Source organism: Alligator sinensis, unplaced genomic scaffold (genome assembly GCF_000455745.1).
Source record: "Alligator sinensis unplaced genomic scaffold, ASM45574v1 scaffold566_1, whole genome shotgun sequence".
Taxonomy (NCBI): Eukaryota; Metazoa; Chordata; order Crocodylia; family Alligatoridae; genus Alligator; species Alligator sinensis.
The window spans coordinates 1,577,636-1,603,130 of NW_005842017.1; the positions used below are offsets into that span (position 1 = coordinate 1,577,636).

The 25,495-nt window shown below is 44.8% G+C and overlaps 1 protein-coding gene across 1 annotated transcript in view; it reads right to left on the reverse strand.

Annotated features, from left to right (window-relative positions):
• Nucleotides 1–7,354: 7,354 nt before the first annotated feature.
• The window catches only part of COL6A1 (collagen type VI alpha 1 chain), an 83,220-nt gene continuing 65,079 nt past the window's right edge, over nt 7,355–25,495 (reverse strand). Inside the window, exons 26-35 of the mRNA XM_006022069.3 lie at nt 22,424–22,489; nt 20,915–20,950; nt 20,078–20,114; nt 17,541–17,549; nt 16,480–16,613; nt 15,218–15,327; nt 12,291–12,474; nt 11,635–11,809; nt 10,442–10,471; nt 7,355–9,482 (exon numbers count right to left, since the gene is read on the reverse strand). Coding sequence (XP_006022131.1) covers nt 8,872–9,482; nt 10,442–10,471; nt 11,635–11,809; nt 12,291–12,474; nt 15,218–15,327; nt 16,480–16,613; nt 17,541–17,549; nt 20,078–20,114; nt 20,915–20,950; nt 22,424–22,489 — 1,392 coding nt within the window. The 3' untranslated portion in view covers nt 7,355–8,871. The remainder of the gene's footprint in view (nt 9,483–10,441; nt 10,472–11,634; nt 11,810–12,290; nt 12,475–15,217; nt 15,328–16,479; nt 16,614–17,540; nt 17,550–20,077; nt 20,115–20,914; nt 20,951–22,423; nt 22,490–25,495) is intronic.

The following is a 25,495-nucleotide window of genomic DNA, read 5'->3' on the forward strand; positions in this document are numbered from 1 at the left end:
GGGCGGCTAGCAATTGGCTTGCTAGCCGTATAAAGAGCTTGGGTGGTTTCCGCCCAAGTTGGAGAGAAAGCAATTGGAGTCCGAGAGAGAGAGCGCGAAGATCTCTAAGCGCTGCAGATCCTTACGAACCCAACGCATTTCTTAAGAAGGCAACAGAGGTTTAAACAGCCTCTGGCCTCTCCCCGTCGCCGAGCGCAATCCTAGACATATCCCTATCCTATATACTCAAGAACCAAACCCACAGAGCTTCGACAACTCCGTTGGGAAAGAATTGCCGAACCCACGGAGCCTTAACAACTCCGGGGCCCAAGAACCAAATTTGTCGTAGTCCTCCAACGAGGATTTAAGCAGAGCTGAACCTGGGAAACTGTCCAGCCTACACCGCGACCATCTTGGGTGTAAGTAAATAATCTTTGAATCAACCACTACGCCTCTGTGACTAATTCTAGCCCTTGCGTGCCTTGCCGCCGCACGGTCCCTTCTGACCCCGCTTGCCCGGGCTGCTGGCCACAGCCCGTGTGCGCAAAGACGGGTCTGCATATCCCTCCCGGCTCGCACATGGCGACATGGATGGGATCGGGAGGCGGCCTGCACACAGTGAAGGAGTTAAGGACCTGAGGTGACTCTGCACAGGTGAGCAGATCAGGGCCATCACCGGGAGGAAGTCCCAGTGGATTGGTACATCAGTCCTGCAGATTGGTACATCTGTGGATTGGTACATCAGCCCTTTGGGGATTAAATTTCAAACCAGGAAGAGCCACAACATTTACTTATACCAATTGGATTGGATATTTTTTCCAGTTGATAAGTTTTGCATTTGCTTTTCTGACTGGCTGCCTTGATGTCACTTTGCTATCTGTCCTTTATTTATCCCTTCAATGCATCTGTTTGCCATGTTGTGTTTGTGGGTTTATCACTGCAATGCATCTGTTTGCCATGTTGTGTTTGTGGGGTTTTTGGCTTTGCTCACATAAGGTATAACCAAAAGGTTAATGTGATACCTTCTCCCCCTTTTGACAGACTTCAGTTCTCCAGCTAGCACTACTGACACCCAGCCATTGCTTTCCTGGAACAGGATACTCGGGGTCTGGGAGCAATGCTGCTTCAAGTAAAGAGAGTTTCGTTTCAGAAAAATGCTGAAACATGGTCCAGATTCTGTCCAACTTACATAACTCCCCCGCTGAACATCTGGACAGCATCTGAGCTTTATAAAAAATGGGCCCACAGACACAGAGATTTTTGACCTTCCTTCACTGGAAAAATAAAAGTACAGAGTGAAATGTCAAGGCGTATGAGAGTCTGCAACTGAGAGAGAGAGAAAGTGTACAGCATTTGTGAATTCACTCAAACAGAGATGCAACAGTCTGCCTCTGTTAACTGGACTGGAAGTTACAGAAGGACATTAAGGCAGTGGAACAAAGATAAATACAAGATACAAAATGCACACAAAAATTACAGCTGGTCAATATTTTTTGACCAAAACATTTCCCCATCAATATAGGCTGAGTGGATGGGCCAGAGGTCTTAGGAAATCCATAGTAGCAAAAGTGAAAATTGCAGGGCCTTAGTTTGTCAAACTGAGACTGGATCTCTTGCTGAAAGACATTTATTTGTTCAAACAGAAGTTATTGGCTCGATATAGTAACAAGCTGGTGGTGTTCTTAGGCCTTTGTTATATAGGAGAGCAGTCAGTAGACTCAGTTCTGTCTGTAAAAGTCTATGAAGAAAGTAAGTAAGAAGAAAGTCTTGAAGAAAGTAATGCCAGAGTTACAGCACCAATGTGGGAGTTACCAGATGAGAGAGTGCTTCCTCACAGATACTGGCTTCACAGTGTAGACATGAATTCTCCCTTGTCAATCTTGTCCCTATGGATCAGTCTTAGGCTGAGTGTTTAATCCACTGAGCTATTGCAGGTATTGCTCTGCATGAGGAAGGTTGGCCGAGGTAAAGGTCAGTAAAAATGAGGGACCAGAGGTGTTTGTAACGAGGTGTTTCATGCTTTAAATGGCTTGAGTACCAGACTCTGACTAGTAATAACTGTCTTTTGAGTGCCTTGGACTAACACCTCCTGGCAATCCCACTGCATCTGTATGACCTTGTTGGAAGCCAGGGAGGGAGGGTCCTTGTGCTGATACCATGGCTAAGGAACCTGCAATACTGTAGAAACTACTGCTCTTCCATTCATGGGGAAGAGATCAAGATGGCTCCAAGGGGGACTGATTCTGCTGAGGCCTTGGTAATGCACCAAACAGGTCTTCACAGGGATGCAAAATCTGTGAAAGGATGTAGGTAAAGCCCCAACTCCCAGTCCTAGTTTGCAGCTGAACATGACTCATCAATAGGTCAGAGTCTGTGAATGTGAGATCATGGCCTGTGGTTCATTCTAAAGAAGGAAAGGAGGGAACATTTGGTTTTAATAAGGGACAGTGGACAGTGTGTCTAAGCTGCCTGGTCCCTTAGGGCATAGGCCTGAGGGGGCGTCAGAATCCTGGGATCGTATTTTACAAGACTCCTTCCCATTAATAGGAAATAAACTTCAGTTGTCTGGACTGCAGAAAATATAATGGGACAGGAAAGTATGTGGATTTAAAGAGCTGCTCTTTGAAACCTGGCCTAGCTGCTGTCCTGTGACTTTATCTCAGTCTGCAAGTTGTGAACTTTTACTGCAGTTCATTCTGCTGCCTGGCGCCTAGTTGTTACTTGGGCAAATCTCATCTCTATGGCAGCTTATCTAATACGTGCACTATCCATATCCACTGAACTGTAAAAACTCCATGGCTCTGGCCTCTCCTCAGGAGCCTCCTTGGTGACCATCTCCAGGAGGATATTACTTGAACTGTTGCCTTGCCTCACCTCCTGCAGAAAGGATTGGAGACGGTGCTCTTCGAAGGAGCTGGAGTGGAAAGCTCCCTAGTACAGGCACCCTCATGGTCTCTCTGTGTGGCTTGACAGTGATGCTTTAGCAGAGGATGGAGGACCAAGCCTGTGATCACATGGGAGTGGGAGCAGCTGCCCATTGTGAGCAGTGACATACTTTGAGGACATCCCTTATCAGAGCAAGACCTGCACTGTGTCCAAGAATGGTTGCAAGCAGCAGGGCCATTGCCCCCTTCCATGCCTTCTCTCAGCACCAAAAGCCTGCTGGAGTGAACTGGCCAGCAGTGCTGGGCTAAATGAAACCAGCAAGGACTGTTGTCCCATCTACCACCAAACTGTTGTGGGAGATGGCAGCAAAAGCCTTATTACAAGGCTCTTCCCCACTATCCACAAGGTCACTATCCACAAGGCCATCATTTGCCATGGAAGAGAATCACCCTTTTTCCTAAGCAGGAAGAGAAGAAACAGGTCTTGTGTGTCCTGGCATTCACTGCTGCCCAGCAAGTTGTTGAGTATCCCAGTGGGCAGTGCATCATCTTTCCCCTTTCTAACAGATGTTTCCTATAGGTAATTATTACCTATAGCTGAGAATGCTGCCAGAGCTGCTCTTTGAACTCTAGTGACAGTAGTTCATCTTGTAACTATTAAGGCCAAATTCTGATAAAGACTCAACCAGGCAACGTTGCACTTCAGTGTAATGAACTACTGTGCTAGCTTTGTGCTAAATGAAAATGCTTTATCAACACCTACATTAATAGCATTATTGCAGTCATTGATGGTGCATCCATTGGAGAAATTCTTTAGCCAAAGTTTTCCTCTGAGTGTTATGTTATATTTTAAAGCATTTGTGGGTGCATAGCTTGAGAGCCACTTGTCTTGGGGGGGAAAAAAGACATAAAACAATTAGACAAGAGAAACTATTTTCTAGTAGAGAAAATATCAGACAAACTCAGGCCACATTTTTCAAACACAGGAGCATGAATTTAGATGCCCAGCCTAACATCTAGGTCTCTATATCAAAATGCTCCAATTGCCAGAGATGCTGAGAACTCTCATTTCCCATTACAGCCAAACCTAGCACTGGGTATTGCTACAACAAAGAGGCTCAGACATGAGAGCTGCAGTAGTGCTGGGAGCAGCAACATTACCTACAGCAAGATGACAGGCCCAACATCAATTTGTGTGTCCTTTTCCTAGGATTTGCTTTGAAGGTAGAGAAGGAAGGTCTAATAAGGGAACATTTGACAGCAGTCTTAGCATCCAAGATGAATGAGTGTGGGGAGGGATTTATTTTGCTTGCTTGCTTGTTTGAAGATAACAGGGAATAGGTTAGAGGTTTTAAAATTGGACAAAGAAATGTAGTTCTAGGCTTTCTATTCCCCCCTTCTCTATTCAGGTTTCCTGACTGTTGATATCAGGTTCTAACTGGACACATAGCCTTTATGTCTCTGCATTCCCATTTGTAAAAAAGGGCTAATGCCCTTCCCTAATATTCGAGGGGCATCTTGTAAAGATAAAGTCAACAATGTTTGTGAACCACTCAGTATTTTATAGTAATACGCACTGAAGAAAAGCCTGTGAGGAAATGAATGTGCATCTTCAAAGCAGGGTTTGAAGAATAGGAAATGAGCAAGGTCAGACAGGACACAGTGGCCAAGGACAGACATTACACATAAACCAGTTTAAGTAATCAGAAACTGGTTTAAACCTGTAACAGAACAGATGTTCAGTGCACATAAACCAGTTTGAAAATGGCTGAAACCAGTTAGTGATAAACCTGGTTGAATGTAGTATCAGACTTAACTAATTTGGGTCAAGCCAGTTTATGCAATGTCTGTCCCAGACCCCTTGCTGGTTTAAGATAAAGCAGACTCCCCCAGCATCCTCTCTAAGCTGGATGGGGCTCTCTGCTCCACAGCAGGGCTGGCCCCTCCCCTCTGCTCCCTGGCTGCAGCTCCACTGGAGACATGCAGGCTGCTCCCTACCCTCCCCCCACTCCCTGCTAAGCAGGAATTCTCCCCTCCCCTCTGCCTTCCTGAAAGGTATCTGTGTATTAGCTAGTAGACCACGTACTGGCTCACTGGTCCCTGCTATGACAAAGGCAGGGACCAGAGGTACCTTCAACAGGTAGCTGGTAATGCCCCTCTGTTGTTTTCTTAATGGGGTGCTAAACACTGAGTTATGGTTGATAAACACTGTTATCAATTCCCTGCTGGGCTAATCAGTGTCCTGCCTGCCTCTGCCCTTCCCAGCTCAGAGCTGTGAAAGGGAAGGGAAGGCTGGTCTAGCTTTCCCCGGCTTCTAGCCTGAGCCACTGCAGGCATGTGCTTGCATTTCTGGAATGAAAAGGGAATGTCTATTCACCTCCAAATTGGTTCAAGCTTTGCAGGTTAGACTAACCTGCAAATATTGAATCAATTCAGACTTTTTGAATGTCTGTCTCTAGCCAGTGAGGAGGGAGGAGAAAGTATTGAATGTCCGCTAATTTAGTGATTACCATCTATCTGCGCACCGAATGAAACAGGGTCCTGTAGAAACAACAGCAGGGGATCATATAATTAAAGACCATCTGGCTACTGAGTCTGCTTTTGCTGGGCCCCTGTCTCTGCCCTTCCTGGGTGCTGGGGCCCCTGGTCCCCAGCTTTGTCTTGCTCTAGGCTTTGGGCCCTCTGGCCCCCCAAGCTCTGCTTTGAGCTTGAACCCTGGTGGGGCTCAAGGCAGTAACATGTCCCTCAGGCACTAATGGGATCACCAAACCATCCTTTAGTCCCTTCTACAAACCACCAGGTAACACAAACCAAAACAGCCCACCAGCTATAACTTAATTCTCTAGTGCACTGGCTATCCAAAATCCCCCATCCATATTCCCTGCCAGTTTCATTCCCTGCCAGCCATCAGCTCATCACTGGCCTCTATCCAGAATAGCAGGATCTCTATCAGGCTTTCCTCAGCCAGCAACTTACTGCAGGGCTCCTTCTCCTTCAGCCTCCAGGGCCAGCCAACCCCTCCTGGCCTAGGGCCAGTTTTTATATATCTCCCTGCACCTGCCCCATGGCTCCCTGAACTGCTGCAGGTGTTTCCTGATTCAGCTTGCTGGCTCAGCCTCAGGATGACTTACTGCTGCTGTAGTGCTCCTGTGCAAGATTCTAGTCCCTGATGTTGCTCCCACCACTAACTTCGTGGTGAGTGCTTACTTAGGTCCCTTCCATCATCAACTCTGTTCACAGGGGCTTGCTCCCCCATCTCAGTAACGGGGCAGGGGCCCTATCACAAGGAGGCCAAATTAAAGTTGTATAAGCCACCTGAATTCTAGCAGATCCTAACCTGAGTGCTAGATGTTGAAAATGTCATATTCTTTTAACATCAGTGTTCATGTGTACAATAATAAAGGACCAATATATCTCTGAAATACACAATTTGCTGAATTTCTAAATCTAGGAAATTCATCAGTGCCCATTTCATGATCAATAAGCAATGGTTCCTTTCTCTGTTATTCATATAGAAAGTTCATGTAGAAAGTTCCTGTGCATATCTACAGATAATCCTAGGTCTCACAAGATCCCACAGGATATCTTGTGAGTTAGCCACATTTTCCACTGAGCAACTCTTAGCACAAGTTCTGAAACTGCTGGGCTTGCCCATCTCCTGGGCTAAGTACAGACAGTCAAAAATCCAAGGTTGAATCAATTCGGTTTTTGCAGGTTAGTCTAAACTGCACAGATTAAATTGAAACAGAAGTGAACAGATATTTACCTTTGATTCATGAAATGCAGCCATATGCCTGCAATGGCTCAGGCCAGAAACTGTGGGGAAAGGAGGGTGCTAGAGCATGGCTCTCTGGCTGTGTGTTCACTTCCTCTTCCTGCTGCCCCTGAGGTCTCTGGGATTTGCAGTCCAGAATTACAGCTACAGGACTCTTCACGGTTGCTCATCACTTACTCCTCCTGCTTCCAGGTACCTCTGGGACTTGCAGTCCACAGTTGCAGCCAGCATCAAATTTGAGCAGGTGAAGGAGTGTTTACCCCCCTCCCTGGCCCCAGACCCAAGCCGGGGTTTTCAGGGGCGGGGGGCAGTTCCCCCCTAGAGACTAAGCTGCATCTGCAGCTGGACTTGCCCCCCGCCAGCCAGCCCTTACTGCCCCAGCTGGGGAGCAGAGGGGCAGGGCCAGCCCTGCTCTCTGGAGCATACAGCCCAGCTTAGGGCTGCAAAGCATGCTGGGGGACTGTGATTTAAGTTGAACCATGAAGGGGTCTGGGATAGAAGTTTCTTAAACCAGTTTGACCCAATATCAGTTAAGTCTGATACTGTATTCAACCAGGTTTATCTTAAACCAGTTTCAGCCATTTTTAAACTGGTTTATGTGCACTGAGCTTCTGTTCTGTTACAAGTTTAAACCAGTTTCTGATCACTTAAACCAGTTTATGTGGAACTTCTGTTCCTAGCCCTGGTGTTAAACTTAGACACAGACAATTTCCAGCAGGGCTGTGGAAAACAATTTATTTGGACAAACTTTTGAAGTGAACACATTTCAGTAAAACACAGGCATAAAATAAAACTAGCTGGTAAAATGGATCTTGATTACAAAGTAAAATGAATAGCAACACTGATGCCATGTAATCAATGCCATTTCTTTTAGAAGCACATAATTTCATAGCAAGAGCACCATTGGAAACACTGAATGAAACCTCACCATATCTTCAGCATGGTCTTAGAAATTACTGTGTAAACATAAAGGGCAGACATCACCCAGGTAGGGATAGCACCTTTGCTTGCTAGTATATCTTAGAGCCTGATCCAAAGTCCCCTACAGATAAAATGGATCTCTCCATAGACTTCAGCGGTCCCTGAATTAGGCCCTAAATCAGTATATACTGTATTGAGTGGGACTTTTAAAAAATGTCTAGGCTCTTAGGTGCCTACAGAGTTCAATGGAACTCTTATAGAGTTAAGCATCTCTCTGCTCCTTCTCTAGGTTTAAGAGGTAAGTGCCTAGGCACTTCTGAAAGTCCTGTTAAATGGGCCTTGACAGATTTTCTGAAGAATAATTTTGAAAATAACCCACATCAACAGATCATTTGTGGGGTCACTTTTTTCGTTGTGTGAGTGAGAATAGTCGGAAGAAGTGTCTTTAAGAAGTTTTTCACTATTGTCCCCTATTGTTATTCTCCGGTTTTTGTTCAAATGTAGTGGGGCCAATTTAATTGGATTTCTACCCACCCATTTCCAAGGGGGTGAATGGAAACCCAGCCAGTGCCAAAATGCACTCCATTACCTCCATTCCTGCCCTGGGAAATATGGATGGGCCACATTGTACTGAATCCCATGGCACTGGAAGTCATTTACGCTTTGCATCTGACTCTGGCACCCCGCTGCTGAGGGCAGTTTTGAAGGTCCTTCTCCCTGCACCAGTTAGAGACATGAAGCAAACCTCCCAGTTGTGACAAAAATCCCCTTCCCCTCCCTTCTTGCACAATGCTTACCAAAGACATGGTGGCTTGCTTTGGCAAGTTTCACTCTCAAAATGATGTTGGGTTAAAAACATTGTGACCTGATCATCTTTAATTTGGAGAAGAAAAAAATTAATAATATACAGAAAGAGGGTTGATCAACCTTGCGAAGTCAGGTAAATTCATAGTGGTATTAGTCTCATCAGTCTAATTTGCACCTAAAAACAGAGAAATGCAAGAACAGTATATGTTCTGAGGCTTGTAGCTGGGATGAACCCTATGCGTGTCTGCTGTGGGTGGCAGAGGGAGGAAGTTGCAAGGTGGGTGGGAACTTCCATATTCAGGGGAATGAACATACAAGGGATAAAATTAAAGCTCCAAAGCAAGGGAGAAGGGGTAGTGCACAGACAGACCCTGGTATTATGGCTTTTCCTGGAAACACAAGTTCATCAGGTTGATCAAGAGTATTGCTAACTTTTTCATTCTTAAGAGAAATAAAGCATATGTAGCCTGACACTTTCAGACCGGTGGAGGGGCATTCTGCAATTCAGTCAACAGCTATCTTCCTGGAGACTGTTTGGTAGAAGACACCACGCAGCAGGGAATGGTAGTCAGGTACTCTGAAGAGATGGCGCTCCCCATAGCTCATATCATAAACTCTGCTCTTCCCAGTGACAAGGGCGCGGATGTTTGGCTCATTGACTTGGTTGCCCACTGCTAGCACATAGATCTCAAGGCCTTGATTCAGAGCATCTTGCACTGCCTTCTCTATGTCTGTTTCTTTGATCCCTTGGGAGTTACCATCCGAGAAGATCAGGACATTCTTCTTGACACCAGACGGGGAAGTCTGCTGATATACACTGGTGACATACCTGATGGCTGCATTGACATCTGTGGCGTCGTTCATGTACTGCATTTTATCAACAGCATCGGCAATCACTGTGTAGTTCTGTGAGAACTCCACCTCGTTTTTCTGCTGTCCTTTACCACTGTACTGAACAACTGAGACACGCACTGTGTCACCCAAACCCTTTTTTGCCAACAGGAACCTCTCTGCCAGCCGCTTCACAAACGACTTGGAGGTCTCAAAGTTCTTACTCCCAACACTGGTGGAGCCATCCACCAGGAGCGTGATATCAGCTGAACCTGCAAAAATGACTGTGCAGAGAAAGGTCCATTGTTATTTACTCTCTTCAGATGATCCTTCTCCCCACCACAGCCCAGTGCATGCAGTGGTCACCTCTCAGGCTTCCTGTTTCTGAATGTCCTAAGAAATTTATTCTCTGATTATTTTACAGTTCTCTGTAAGCCTCCTTTCATAGTTGATCTTGTCCTTTTACCTCTCCATGCTCCCTGGAGGACTGGACTCCTGGACATTTTTTTGGCTTGAAAAATCTATTAGCCCTTATAATTTAACACACCAGGTTGATTTACTTGACTTTGGGCTGTCTTTTGAGCTAAAGATGTGTACACTTTCTAAGACTGTATTTTATTTGTTTCAATTATATTTCATAGTTGGCTTAAGAATGCTATCTGCCTAATTTTTGACTTCCAAGTGATTTTGACAAAATTCCACATGTTTTTTTTTAATGTCCATTTCTAAAGTTTACTGTTAGCCTGCTAAATTTATGTGCTTTTCCCTCCTCAGAGAATTATGAAGTTAATGTTGCTTTGATCACTGTGATTTAGTCATTGAAATATAATTACTTGTTTGAACCAACTTGTCTGCATCACTAGAAAGTGACCGGCCAATGGTCTGTAGCTATGCTGTAGGCAACCTGTTCTGACTTGCCTTATTCTGGCCCTCTCATGTTCATTGGCTGATATGTATGCATCATGCTGAAGTTCTCCCATTGCTGCTGTCATTCTAAACTTGGTTGCCTCTGTCCAATACTACAACACTGTTCAATACTATTCAATAGTAGAGCCCAGCAAATATATTAATTAGTCTGAGACTCAGGATTTGTACCCATGCAGGTCCTATTGGGTGGTCCTTTCTCTTCAGAAACGCTCTCTCAGATTCCCTGGATTCCAGCAGAGGTAACATTACTCCCACACCTCTGCTTTCCAACCTGCCCCCCTGCCTCTGATGCATTTCATTCACAGTAAGTACTCACTTGGGCAGGTGTAGTCTGGACATTTCTTTTCTGTAAAAGAAATGGAGCAAAACACATCATATTAAATGACATCACTCACTCAGAAAATTTCCTGTCTTGGTCTACCTTGCTGGATATGAGACAGATGGCTTGTTGGTGGTACCCCGAGAGCAAAAGGCAGGGAGCCTGATCATAAAAAACTATTCAAAATGGTGCTACTTGGCATTAGTCACTAAAACAGATATGTGACACTCCCTGCTGCCCTTTGGTGACCAATAAACACAGTAGTGCTGACACTGTGGAATGCCAGCACCATTAACCAGGTCTTATTGCACAAACCCATGTTGCTATACCATTGAATGACTCAAGGTATATCTCTGAATACCAGTGTTACATGCTTCAGTTCATCTGCTCAAATGTCACCCTTGTAAAAAATGGAGACATATGAAAAAAGGTGTGTGTGTGTAGTGGGGAAGGGTGCCAGTCAGTAGAAAAAGTAGGCTTCTACTGACTGGCACCCTTCCCCCCACCCCCCCATACGCACACCTTTTTTCAGATGTCTCCTGGCTTTACTGCTTCTGAAGTTATTTCTACGTGGCAATAAGTAAGCTTCACAGGCAGCAAAGCCAGGATGGCCTTGGCATGGCCTAGGGATAGTACCATGCTGCAATGTACATCTCCTTGTGTTCCAAAAGGAATGGGACTGCATTCCAGGCATTGTCCATGCCATCCAATGATGAGGTCCGGACACGCACCTGTAGGGCTATGATGTACTAACAGACATTGTCAGTAGACTTTGTTCCTGAAACTTAGAATGGGGCAGCCAACCTAGCTCGTCCTGCCCTGGCTGTGGAAAACCAACTCTCTCTCCTTTCTCCTCTACAAGACGGGCTCCATATCACAGGGTGGGCTTGGTCCTTACAGCAAAGGCAAGGGAAATGGTAGAATCCCTTCATTCATTCAAATCAGGGCTGAACTTTTATCCTGACTTTAGAGCGCACCATGTCTGACATTATGGCACTAACTGAGAACATAATCATCTGGGATGCCATCAGGGCCACTCCCACTCCAAATCATCAGTCAGGCTAGGTCAGCCACTCTCCTGGCTCATGTTTCTTGTTGCCCCTGCTGCACTCCCAGTTCTGAGGCACCAGCCCAGAGCCAAAGCTTAGCTGACTTCAACTATCCCCAGAAAGACACACGATGTAACCTACCTTTACAGACATGTGCGGTGACGTTTTGCAGGAAACTGTCTTCTAACAGTTCAGCATAGTTGTCTCTTTGAACAGATAGTCCTGGTTTCTGGGATGTGCCTTGACAAGAAATTACCCCTAACTGCTCAGAGTTAGGGGGCGTGCGGAAAATATCACCAATCCCAAGAGAAACCACCTGCAAGACAAGGATAACTTGTTGTGGTATTCCAACCTGTTGGTTATGCCTGGTTATTTATTCAGACCCTAGTAGTGCCTAAAGAGTGCAGATAAGAACTGGGCTCATATGGTGCTAAGTGCTTTATGAAAACAGATGCAGCCCCTGACTTGAAAATGTTTTGGTCTAAGACGACATGTATGGAGGGAAAAGAAGAAGGGCAGAATCAGAAGATGGAGATCATGTGTAGGCCTGAAGCCACAGTCTCTCATTAATGAACAATTGCTCCCCAGTAATACCAACACCAGCTCCTCGTGCTCTTTGGATGTACGTGTATATGAATGTGGGGGAAAGCTCACTCTGCCTCGGGCCAGACTGTCGCCATTGCTCAGAACCAGCCTGCCCCCTTGCACTGTGGAAACTCTCATGCTTCACATTTCCTGACTGATAAGGCAAAAAGGGCTGCCTAGGTCCAGGCCCGGACAATCCTCTTTCCCATTACCTGGGTGACATCACAGAGCGAGGAGAGTGGGGCGGTGTCGCGCAGAGTGTCTGACCGGCCATCTGTGATGACGATGGCAACCCTCCTTTCTGAGGCAAACCGTCGCAGCAGGTTATCCTTGGTGAACTGCAGGGCTTCTCCAGTGTAGGTCCCACCAGCTATCCACCTCAGGTTCTTCACAGCTCTGCAAGCACAACAGCAAATAAGGCTCAGACTGAATGGCTCCGGTTCCCAGATGGTCCTCAGCTGCGAATGTCATAGAAGTCAAATGTCTTCATGGCTTGAGCGAGTGCTGTGGCTGAAACGTTTGTAGTGTGGGACAGGAAGAGTTACTTCCTGGCCATATCATTAGCAAAGAAAGAATCCTCTTCACAGAGAACAAGGATTGTTCTGGCTTACAGTTTGCCAGCAAATCTGAGAGCCACTCTCAGTTAATTTTGTGGGTGAGAGCCAGGGACTTGGGCATTACATGCATGCACATGCCAGGGACCCATGAAGCTTGAATCCTGGTTCCACAACTGGTCAAATTCAGGTACCCGATTAGTTAAGTTGCAGGAGCTTCTACTAGCATAAGTTGCAGGCTTAGCTTCTACTGGCATAACAAATAACATGTACAATGGTAGAGTGGCTGTGGCAAATGCATGCTGGTGTATTCAATGATACTATGTCACATACAGTACTTAGTATCACACAACAATTGAGTATCTATGGGCATGGCTGCCACTCGAGACTCAGACAAGCTGTCAAAGAGGGTTCTGACTGGATATGCTGCTAAATGGGGCTGCAGTGAGCAGTGCAGAGATATGCCATAGACGGGACTATGCCCACTCAAAGGAAATAATATGCCACCCACTGTCAATCTTGTACTTTGGAAGAGCCCCTCCCCATCTCCTCTGGCTCACTGGGGACAGAGGTAAGAGCCTACTGTCACAATCACAGTAGCATAACTGTCCTGGTGTGTATTGCCATAGGGCAGCCTGTTGCTGCTGCTTTCCAGAGAGGAGCCCTATAGAGCACAGGCCAGAAGGAAAAGGCAGAGCACAGGAACATATGTGATTATGCCCTGCCAGTTCGTGTAGCAGAGCAGTCTCTGCAATCCTTTCCCCTGCTGCTTCAGAGTTATACCCCACAAAGATGGGCCTGGGCATCTATATGTTACTTGCACCATGGGGAATCCACAGGGATGCCAATATAACGGAGGCTGCACTTGTTGCCTTGTAGATACCCTTCATGCTGTGCCCCTTACCCCTTTTAAGGAATTCTCAGGGGCAGTCAGAGTTTGGGGGAGCAGCCGGGGAGCATGGGGCTGGTGTAGAGGCCCAGTGCCTTTCATGGAGACAGTCTGAGGAGCACCTTAGCTCTCTGGACTGAACCTAGTGCTCTGAGGTTTGAGGGGACAAATCCCGTCCAATATCCCCCAAGAAGAGTCTGGAAAGATCCTGCAGCTCTTGGCGCCTCTATTGGCTTCATACCAAAAACCCAGTTTGGCTGATGGTTGCTGTCACCTCCCACCCATTTGAATTCCATGAGTGCCTCCAGTAAGATTAAGTCAAGCAGACCCTGCATCTACTGCCACTTTCAAGCTAACTATGCTGTGGAAGCCATCCAAGTGAGGCGAGTGGGGAGGGTATCTAGCAGGCAGGGCACCTTTGCAAGCTGGAACTCAAGATTCTCCATGATTTCAGCTAGTTTGGTGAAAGCCACCAAACCAGTATCATATGAGTGATTGCATTGCGACTGGCAATCAAGGATGTTTCAAAGGAAGATGACATGGTGAGATCCCCTCTGATGCCCAGACTACGTGGCTGATTGTTAATCCCATCCCTCACACCTCACCAGCACCTTGAACTGGTTTTGGTGTGGTGCTGGGGCTGGGACTGACAATCAGCTGATTTTCAGTCCCACCCCCAGCATGCATGAGAGCTGGTTCAAACCTCTGGTGCAGTGCAGTGGAACTGACAATCAGCAAGTTTTTGGTTTTTCCAACCCAGGGTTTGCACCAGAGTCTTCAGCCTACTAAGTGTCCTGGGTGATGTGGCCCTTCATGATTGGAACATGACTAGGCCTCCATGAGAGTGAAAATTAAAGGAAACAATGCCAGATTGTTTCCCAAATCAAGATAAAGACACTTGGTTTTACCACAGGAGGCCTAGCAAAGATAGGAGCTGATGAGGATGGGAACCCATGCTGCTTCTTTTCATAAGGTGAAGCAGGGGTCAAGCTGAATCATGCCCCTCTGGTCTGTAAGATTACATGTTGATCTCTTGAATCTTCTGTGGGGATTGAGCCTTCCCCATGTACCAATTTTGGGCAATGGCTGCAATGTGCAAACAATAAGATGCAATTTGCGAGTCATTGATATTAGGGCTGTGCGAAACGGCGCTGTTCCGTTTTGCCTTCAGTTTTGATGGTTCGAGGGAACAGCATTCCATTTTGAATTTCATTTTGATTCAAAACAGCTGTTCCTTTCTGTTCCATCAAAACAGAAAGGCTCGTTCAACGTTGTTTCAACGTTTTGCTGGGGATGGGAAGGCAGCCCAGCTGCTAGAAGGAGGTACTTCCCGTACCGTGCCGGATCTTGCGCTGGACTGACTTCCCATCCCCAGAGCTATGGTTGAAATATTTCGACTTTCAAAACATTTCGACTAGCCTTGTTTTGTTTTGAGGCTATTTCGACAACCTTTGTTTCATTTTGATTTTGCAGTTTCAACCTCAAAATGAGTTGAAACCGTGTCGAAACAAAATGGCCAGCAAAATTTCACGCAGCCCTAATCGATATGCACTTTTAGAGTGCTCAGCAGTCTCTACGCTGTCACGACTCATCAATCCAGAGGCACAAGCAGCGTTATATGCAGATACATAACCACTCAAATAGGGCACATAGTTGACCTCCGATGGACATGCAGCTACTCAATCTATAGACTTACTGCTTCAAGGTTCCAATGTTGTCAATGTTGGCATCACCCATTGCCACCAACTCTTGGGTGTTGTCATGGCTGTACTGCACAACGCCCACACGTGATTCCCCAGCCTCAAACTGTTGAACAATGGTTGGAAACAAAATGGAAGTTCTTGAGCCAAATGTTAGTAAGAAGGCAACATATCCCCTGGGGCTGGCATGGGACCCTGAGGAGTCCAGAAAAAATCCAACCTGTAACTCATTTTGTGCCTGTGATGCCTAGATCTGCTTGCGAAGTCCTAGAGTTTGTCACTGAATGAGCATGAACGAAGGAAGGGCCTCACAAGCAGGCTCATACCCTTCTGGGAGAATAGAGGGCTTGTTTCTGTAGTCCTAGGTCTATACTTCTTTAAGTATTCAGTGGTAATCCCTTCCAATCCTCCTCCATTTTGGCCAAGTTGGGCTCAGTGTGAGTAAGAGATGAAGGTAGGGAAAAGTGTCTTTAAACCACCTCTGTGCTTCCTCTAATTGTAGTCTGCCCTTGTCATACCTTAGAGCAACTTTGGATAGGATTTGGATTACTTTGCCAGGGCGCTGCAGCAGCTAAGACATTTTCAGAGAAACTTATTTTCTGTCAAAGATTAAGTGCTTCTGGGAAACATACCCATTCTTATAATATATTCTTAGGCCTATAATGGCATTTCCAGAATAGCTAACATCTCAGTGGCTAGGGCACTCACCTATTGTACTAGACACAGGCCTTGTACTGGGGTCCCCTGACTTAGAGCAGAGATATGAACCTGCATTTTCCAGACAAGTCCTCTAATCCATAAGCAATAGAGTGATCCTCTGTCTCTGGTCATATTTAGTTACAAGTCTAAATATTTAATTACTGGCACATAGGTGAACAGCTCCAAAAGGTGAGAGAAGTGCAGAATGATACTATTGCCTAGTGGCTCGCATGCTCATCTGGGACTGGGTTCTAGCCTATGTTTCAAACCGGGCAGAATGAGAGCTCAAACTTGGGTCTCTCACATCCTAGGTGGGGTCTGTATACAGTCTGATATTGGCATCCTTCTGGCATGGGTCTCTCTCTCTCTCTGCCTCTCCTTCCCCCACTCCCCCCATTATTTCAAAAGGCCTTGTCTCTGAACCAGCAGAGAATGAAAACAATGGTCATGACCCCCAACATCTTCTACAAAGTAGAATGATTGTCATCTGGCCAGCCCTACCTGTAAAGCCTTCCCCATTCTGGACACAATACACGTTGGTGGCATGCAAAAAGCTCACCTTTACACGTTCATCTTTACTCAGCCTGTCAATGACTTTAATGATGAAATCCTTGGCAATTTGGAAGTTTTGCGAGCCAATACTCTCTGAACTGTCCAATACGAAAAGAAGATCGATAGGGCCGCATGTGCACTCTGCAGCAAGGAACAAGGTGAGAGGGGTTAGTTTTATACGCCTTAGCCATTTTAATATAGCATAATATTTTGCAGTATAGATTACACAACCAAGCAGAGGACTCTGCTGCATCCATAAGGATGTGTTTGCCTTGCTGCTACAGAAGATGCGACACAAAAGAAAGCACTGAAATCACTGAACATATATTTGGAGATTTATTTAGCTCTTTTTCCTGTTGATTACTCGAAAGCCTGTTCTGACCCTTCTGTGCCTTACACATTATGTAAAATAGACATAGCATTTTAAAAAAGGACAAGGGTCTACAAAACTCCTCTAATCAGGTTTAAAAAGAATCTTATCTAAAGGCTCCTCATTTCTTTCCAAAAGAGACAAAGGTGAGGCTGGTATGCTGCAAGCATAGGCTAATAAGCCAACTCAGCTAGAAAATGACTGTGCCATCTGGGTTTGATGAAGCAGCGCAGTTTTCCCTGGGCAGTACCCCAATGCCTTTGGATTCTTACCCAGTCCATCAAGACTTTATGGGAAGTTAAATTGCAACTCTCTCCTCCCTGCAGGGTTTGGGAGTTGAAGGTAGCTCTGGATTTAAAACATGTCCAGTGCTTGATTCGCTTGCAAGTACAGAAAGGGTGGGAAATGATTTCCTAACGATTGTTGGCATGGGTCAGTTGGATGCTTATTTTCCTCCAGCCAGCAAATATATGTGCAAGGCCTTGCAGCCTTCCAAATATTGTCCTGCCCCCTCCCTTCCAAGCTTTTCCTAATTTAGTTCATCCTTGGTTCTTTTTTTTCTGTGTTCTCACAGCTCATTCCATACTACAAGATTTCATTGCCTAGCTAGTGATTGTGGGTACAGGAAGGAAGGTGGGTTGGAAACAAGCAAAAGAACTAGCAAAACCTTCTTAAAACATTTGTAAAATGACACTTACCACAGCAAGCTGGAGGAGAAAGGAAAGAAAGAGAGAGGATGTTTAAACATAACATACTGCATGTTTTCTCCCACAATAATTCAGACTGCCTGTAGTACAGTATTACAGCATGAGGGATTTGCACAGTTGAAGCATTTCTCCTTCAAGGAGAAATATCTCACATTTGATATATTTAAAAAGGGCTCCAAGGTTCAGACCCTGGATGTTCAGTATCTATCCTCAGTGCAGGCTTATGAAGGAATCAGACAAAATGGGTTATAATGTATAGGTCGAAAGGCTCTGTCATGTATGTGTAGAGTATACATTACATGACATAGTAGCACAGCAAAATATCTCCCAGGGAGTATCCAAATGTGTATGCAGCTCAGTGGACTGGGCAATCATTTTCTAAAGGAAATACATTTTGGAAGAGATGGTGTACCTCTTTGGGATGAATACAAGCTGGGAAATGCTCATTCTAACAAAACAATAATATATTGTCAGAATGCACTGAAACCTTTTCTAAATATGATCTCTTTATCACATTCTGCAGTTTAGTGTGCATTAGGTAGTAGGAGGTTTGAAACAATATATGTAGCCACATTCTATTCTTAGGCATATTGATTTATTACTTTTTAAATATAAATATAGGATAAACCCAGAAAGGTTAAGTAAATTACATGGCAGACCAGTTTCAGCTCCCCAAATACTGTGAATCCCCTGGCAATTCATTAATGTCTGCTGACCATGATTCCTTAGCACCATATGTATGGAAAGCAGCATTACCTTCCCTCAATCACAAGTATACAAAATTACACTGGCTGCTCATAGAGATCATAGAAAATTAGGGTTGGAAGGGACCTTAGGAGATCATCTAGTCCTTTTGCTCAAAGGAGGACTGTCCCCAACTATGTCATCATCCAAGGCTTTGTCTAGCTGGGTCTTAAAATCCTCCAAGGACTGAGATTCCACCACCTCTCTGGATAACTTGTTCCAGATGTTAAAATCCTTTTAGCGGTGAAAAATATTTAGGGCTTGATTTTCAAGAGTCAGCTGAAAAATTGTACAAAAAACTGCATGAGCAGCTGTGCATGTAATTGACTGTACAATTACCATGAATTAACAAATCCGGTATGCATATGCAATTCTGGAATTTATGTACGTCTAACTGGGAGGTGCAAATGCAAATTAATGATTTGTGCATGCAAGTGCAGCAATTAAGCATGTTCATTCCCCAGCCTTTGCATGTGTGATATTAAAATTAAGTTCTGAAAGCTGGGGTCCAGAGCTTGGCTTACAGCTGCTTTGCCAGCTGCAAAGCTGAGCTGCAATGCCTCAATCAGATGGCATATTGGATGGGAACCACACCCGGTTCTATGTCTCTGAACCACTGGCAGCGACTGGCAGTTCTACATTTCATTGTGGGCTGAAAATAGGCTACAACAGGGACTTCCAGTTATTTTAGATGACTCATTTAATGAGGAAATGATTTACCATTAGCAAGTAATATTTCCCTCCACCCCAAGAGAAGAAAGTGCATGAAAATAAGGATGCCTTACCACCTCAAGTGCTATTTCAATATAGTTGATCTGACGCTAGCACAGAGCTGTTCTCTGCAGCACACTGGCATGGGCCTAAGGGCATCATGACTGTCTGTTTGTCACAATGCAATATGACTCTTCTCGCACTCAGGCTTAGAGCACTGAACAAATTTTCCCAAGCCAGAGAGTTTGGTCCACCTACACAGAGCCAAGCAAAGCAGCCAGCTTCTGCTCTAGGGGTGCGTCCAGACAGAGTGCGGTCATGTGGTATGTGGTGCTGCAAACACATTTCCAGTGCCACATACCGCACAGTTCAGAGTTCTCTGCACTGCAAGGGCATGCCACCCAACCATGCGCTGCTCTGCTTTTTTTTCCATGTTTTTTTTTTGACCCCTGGATATCCAGGGGTCAAAAAAAATTTTCAGAAAAAAAACCCCTGAAGCAGTGCACACTTGGGTGGCATGTGCTGCTAAAAAGCAGAGCTGGGCCGCTCAGAGCCACATTGCAGCTGGTGGCCAGCATCTGCCCGGCAGAATCACCATGGTTGCAGGTCTAGGAGGCCCCCAGGACTGCAGGTAAGGCTGCTGGGGCCAGCACAGTGCTGGCCCCAGCCTTCCCTATGCCACCCAGGGCAACTTACTGGGTGCCAAAGTGCACGTGGCACAGGCGTTCCCCAGGGACAAGAAGTGGTGGTGCAAGGTATACCATCACTACTTATCACCAGAGAACCAAATGTCCATGCACATCTGGAGATGCCCTAGGAGTCGTATTGTAGAAGAATGGCAGGCCTTTGTCCGTGAACAATTTAATGCCAGAATATTAAAAAAAAAATTCTCTTTTTTCCTTTTCCAGACCCAGCAAACCCAGGCTCTTTCTGTAGTGTCATCAGTTCTCAAAAGGGCTTTTATTGCATAACCCAAAGGATATTTCTAGCTCATAGTCTTTTGGGTGGCTAGGCTATATGTGCTAACTAGTTTAACAAATTGACAGGCATAGAGCAAAGGAACACATACTCACAGCACATTTTCATTATGATGTCTAAAATTTCACATTCCTAAAAACAAAGAAAAAAAAGTTGAATGGCCAAGAAAAGACTTCCTCATTCCCTAGGCCTAACAAGAGAGGAATTGCTATCCAGTAAGCATTGGTGTCTCCAGAGTTGGGCATTGTTTTCTCAAAATTCAATCCTAGGAAAGCTGGAAACGGGGATTAGATTTGAATACAAATGTCACAAAGAACAGTACTAAACCCACAGCAGGTGAGAGCCAGTACTTTGCTGAAAACTGGTAAAACCTGTTGCTATGGCCATCCATGGCAGCTTCCATCCTGCTTTAAATGCAGGAGCACTAGTCATGGATGGTCATTTGTTCTCGTATCCAGTGATTACTGGACTGGAAATTGTGCCCTGATCACAGCACACACTGCAAGCTCATCAGTGTATGAAGTCATCAATAATCTCTGAAAAATCAGAGTCAATTCCCCTGTGTGGGCGGATTCCATGAAACTCATGGTAAATGCAAAATTCTGCATTTGCTCTGCCTTTATCAGGAGATGAAACACAAGCCCATAACCCTATCTGAACAAATGGGCTTCCAGTTCCACCAGTTCAGAGTGGATTTATTTCCTTCATTTTGGCAGGGAACTTGAATTGGGACAGTGATCCAGAAGACATCACTAGGCTTTGCCTCCTGAAGGTGTCTGGAGTTTATGTAAACCCTCCTGGGAGCTTCTCTCTGTTTGCTGCTATCTAACAGCTTCCTAGAGGAATACATTTTCTGAAGTGCTTTAGCCAAGGGCAGCTGAAAACAGATGGAGGAAATTAAAAAGAAAGTGTACAAAATCTCTTTCACTCACATCTGGCCCTGAAGGCCCCCCGGGTCCAGGAGGTCCCTGTCAAAGGAAAACAGTAAAACGAAGATTAAGAGAGGAACCAGTGCCATTTGCGGTTATCTTTGGACTATCTGTTAAGTAACACAAAGCAGAGTCTGGAAAAGTAGTTTTCCCTCTAGGCTAGGGTTTCAGCTCATGAGGCTCTACTTCAAGCAGGTACATCTGTCTTCTGTGCACTTCATGGAACCGTATGTGGGAAAGGGCTGGGGACAGCCATAAGGTACATTATTGGAAGTGGTCTCATTAAACACTCCGCCTGAGCAGGGTGGGGGAGGCACCATTCAAGCTATTTGCCAGGGAAGCCCTCCCCCACCCCCAGCCAACTTCTGTGTACTAGTTCAATTGACAAGAGTTTAATCTGAGAGGATACCAGCAAAGTGTGATTAAGACCAGTAGAGTTACACTGGATAAGAAGGCAAATATCCTCTTCACTTTTGGCTGATCCAAGAGTGTTCTTCCTTTCTCACATGCTGCTTTCCTGCTATTGCAGTTGACTCCTGGCTAGATAGGACTCCTGGCCTTTCTTCAAAGTCTGTCACTTCCACTCCTTAAATGGCCCCAAAGATAGGCCACTGAGCAGGACATCTTCACTGACAAAGTGTATGCTATTACCACAAGTAAACTAACAAGTGTTAACTATTTTGGTGAACCAAGAGAGCAGCAAGAAGACTCTGTAGTTTTATTGAGATGCCCAAGGAGGAGAATAAGTACATCCAGTCCTCAAATGTCCATATGCTAAAGTTGGAGTACTGTCTCTTGGTGAACTGACTTGACATGAAACTTATGGTCCTGAGAGGGCTGGCAAGCTTTGTTTTGATAAAAAATTTTGAAATAAAAATTTTCTACCTTTTCAAATAAAACAGAATATTGTGTCAAAAAAATAAAATGTGCCATGTCAAGCTTTTGCTCTTGATTTGTGATGGAACCAGATGTCAAAATAGCAGAAGTGCCCATAGGATGGGAAATTCTGAATTTTGCTTGGCTCCAATTCAGCATGTCTACACTACATCGTATGGTACTAGAGAAAGTTACTGCCCACTCACTTCTGTTCCATACCCATCGTATGCCAAAAAACATCATGTGGTCACTGTTAGAGGTGTGCTGGCATCCCCTGTGTGTGTTCAGTTAATTCTGAAAGCAGCTACATGACAACTTTTTTGACATATGCCATGTGTTAAGTAGGAGCAAATGGGTGTGGCATGTTTTGCAGTGGTGCTGTCTTGTGTCATCTGGCATACTACAGACATGCCTAGAGTGTTTACTTTGGATTTCATAGAGCTGCATAACTGGGCAAAGCTTTAGCAGTTGATGCCCATGACAACAACCTCTTTCAACCAGGCTTGCGTGCTACAGTCACTGGGTTTAAAGAATCTAATCAGAAAATTCTCAGTAGTCAGAACTCCTAGAAGCTCTGTCCATTTCAATAAGAAGTGCTTTCCAATGCAAACTCTTCCACAGAACTTTGATACTTACTGGGGGTCCTTCAGGACCTCTGTAACCTTTTGCTCCTTTGGGACCTCTGTCACCAGGGACTAAGTTCTACAAGAGAAGAACAAGCCAATATTGCATGAGTGGATTGAAACAGCCTTGTCAATTCTGCTGAATTATAGAAACCTTTCCACTGGATTTTTGGAGAAGGAGTGACTTAGGTCCCCATGCATTAAATGGCCAAAATTTTGTCAATACAGCCCCTCCATCTAAAAGGCCAACTTATTATCCTTTACTCTCACTGACAAGGGTGCATCCTTTACTCTCACTGACAAGCACTTATGGCAATAGATTGATAGCATATGTTTGACAAAGTTTGGGCCCTTCTCAGTTACTAGTATGCTTTTATAATATGTGGAAAAGACAAACAAAGCGAAGAACAAATAGATTACGGGCCAGTGCCTGTATTTAGGAGCTCTGCAAGTTCCTATCACTAATGAACTCAAGGCAGTTACTAGCATGTTTAATGGTAGCTGGGTGGGTCTTTAGGTTGTTCCAACACAACCACTGCTAAAAGTAGTTTGATCTAGCTCTGCCAATGAAGTTTGCCAAAGAACATTGCTCAAACAGGTCCAAAATTGATCAAACAGATACCTGGCTATACCAATCCACATTTTTTTTTAACATTTCAAAGTTGGGTTCCATGTATTGTATTGGATCCTATCTTAATAGTTACAATTCAAACTGAGAGCCATGAACAACCGTATTCCAAAATGTCAATTGCCCACAAGTGAAAGGAAACAGGAGAAACAACACAGGTTGCTTTTTTGTATGCCATAGACTAACTGACATTGTCATTCATAAACATGGAGCACCACATGAATGTGGCACCAATATTTCTGGTTTAGGAGACAGCCTGCATGGAGCAGAGCAGTATGTTTGAAGATGCTGATCCTTGGCAAAGTAAGCGTCCCATGTACACAGAGCCATTGTCACCTGTTGTATGAACAACCTTGCTATCAGAAAAATAGAAGGGGTAATCCTGAAGATTTTCCATGATTTTTCAAAAGACCTAGGATTCCAGGGCAACTAGCAAACACCCATTAAGCTCAGTGCAACTGGAACTGCAAAGATACTGTTTCTTCAAAGATAAAACTTTGAACTATTTAGAACTAGACTAGAATGAAACGCACTAGAACTGTGGCAGTAGAATGCTATCTGGAAACTTCAGTAATGAAAGCTGAGGTGTAAAGCCATTTCTTGATACATTTTCTTGGATACAAGCCAGTGCTTGATACATAGCACTGTTGTGTCAGGACAGAGAATCCTCTGTGCTGTATTTTTCAATGGATATGAAACAACAGTATGGTGAGACACACCGGCAGGACTTCAAATGAATCTGGCAAGTCCAGTTTGGCCACTGGGCTAAATGGAAGTGTGTATTTTTAAACACTTTGCACCTGATGGCTGAGCTTTGCATAGGCACCTCATAAACATCTAAATGAAAACAATAAACAGTCAGAGAGCAGGCTCGTGTCTTTTTCAATCTGGGGATTTTCTTCTTGGCCAGGCTGCTTTCCAAAGCCTACCTTCAGAGAAAGAAGCCCCACAGGAGAAACACCAGTGAACTTGAGTATGACACTTTTTCTGTCTGCTGTGAGGCTGTAAGAGAACCAGCTCTCAGGACAGGGATGCCTGGCTGCTATTGAGCTGTTAGGCTGAGCATGTGACAGTTCTGAGCCCACTTTAAATTTGCAGTCAATTTTACTGTCTTCAGTCCCAATGCTTTCTACATTTCTTTTCTAATCTTTGGCTCTGGCATGACCAAACAAGGTGCCAGTGCGCCCCTAGATCACGCTGGTGGAGTAATCAGTCCCAGCCTGTATATGTGCTTCCAAAGCTTCAGGATTGCTTCTAAGGGGCTGAATTGCAGTTTCCTGAAGAAGATGCAAACATCCAAAACTGTAATTACCTTTAGATTTTCCTTTGCAAATTTTGCTTTGCAGCTCAGCTCCAGACCTGAGGGACAGTACAAGGGGGTGCACTATACTCTTCTATTACTAGGAACATAAAGTGAACTCTCCTGCAAGAGGAACACTTCCACAACGAGTATTACCAGTCATAAAGTTCCTCCTGGGTGAGATACTAAAGTTTCAGCATCTTGCCAGAAGGGCCCTTTTAAAAAAATACTTAGTTCACAGGCAACATATATAAACTGTATTCCCTTAAGCTACTGGTAGAGTACATGATGTGCCACAGCTTTAAAAACAATTCTGAGAGCAGTTATGGCACTGCAAGCCACACTATTCAGCTTGAAATGATCCCTTCTAGCATATGTTCCAGGAAGGCCTTTACCTCTCTTTCTGGCAAGGATACATATAACAAGAAGTTTTAAACGTAGTATCCCAATGTAATGCCTTAAGAGAATGTAGCAGAACATAGCTGGCAGTGGCTGCCCTACCTATCTGGTAAGGAAACTCAAACAAGGAATCTTTTACTCTTCACTTACAAAGACAAATGCAGAGTTTATGCCAGCCATGCGTGCTGGTGCTGGTGCTGGGGAAGGGAGGATAAATTGCTCAGGCTTCTCTACTTCCTTATGCTCTTGAAATGAAAATGAGAAAGAATGTTCTTGCTCTCTTCCATATGGTTCCTCCACATGAGAAGCTCGGCAATGGCCACAACCCTATTAGGAGGTACTGGTACTGCTCCATGGTTCTTCACTTACAAGTACTTGAACATGTTCCATCTTCATTGACTTCTTCTAAGACTTTGACTGTGAGGATGCTTCTAAGACTTAGACCACATGACTGATGTTCTTAGCCAATGTTGAGACAGCTAGTCTCACACTGTCAACTATCTGCTTCTCCTGTGATACAGTGTACTCAGTTGCTAGCTTGCCAAGCTTCCTGTCTATTCAAACCTAAATTCAGGTACATCACCAATGACATCTGCTTCTGGCACACTTTTAGGGTCCTTGGCTTCAGGATGAAGCTATCTGAAGGAGAATATTGACACCAGGTTTCCAGTCTGTCAGTTATGATTTTTTTTCTTACAGAAAAAAACACAGATCTAGATACAGTACCTACCTCAACCCCTAAACTATTTGGCAGCATA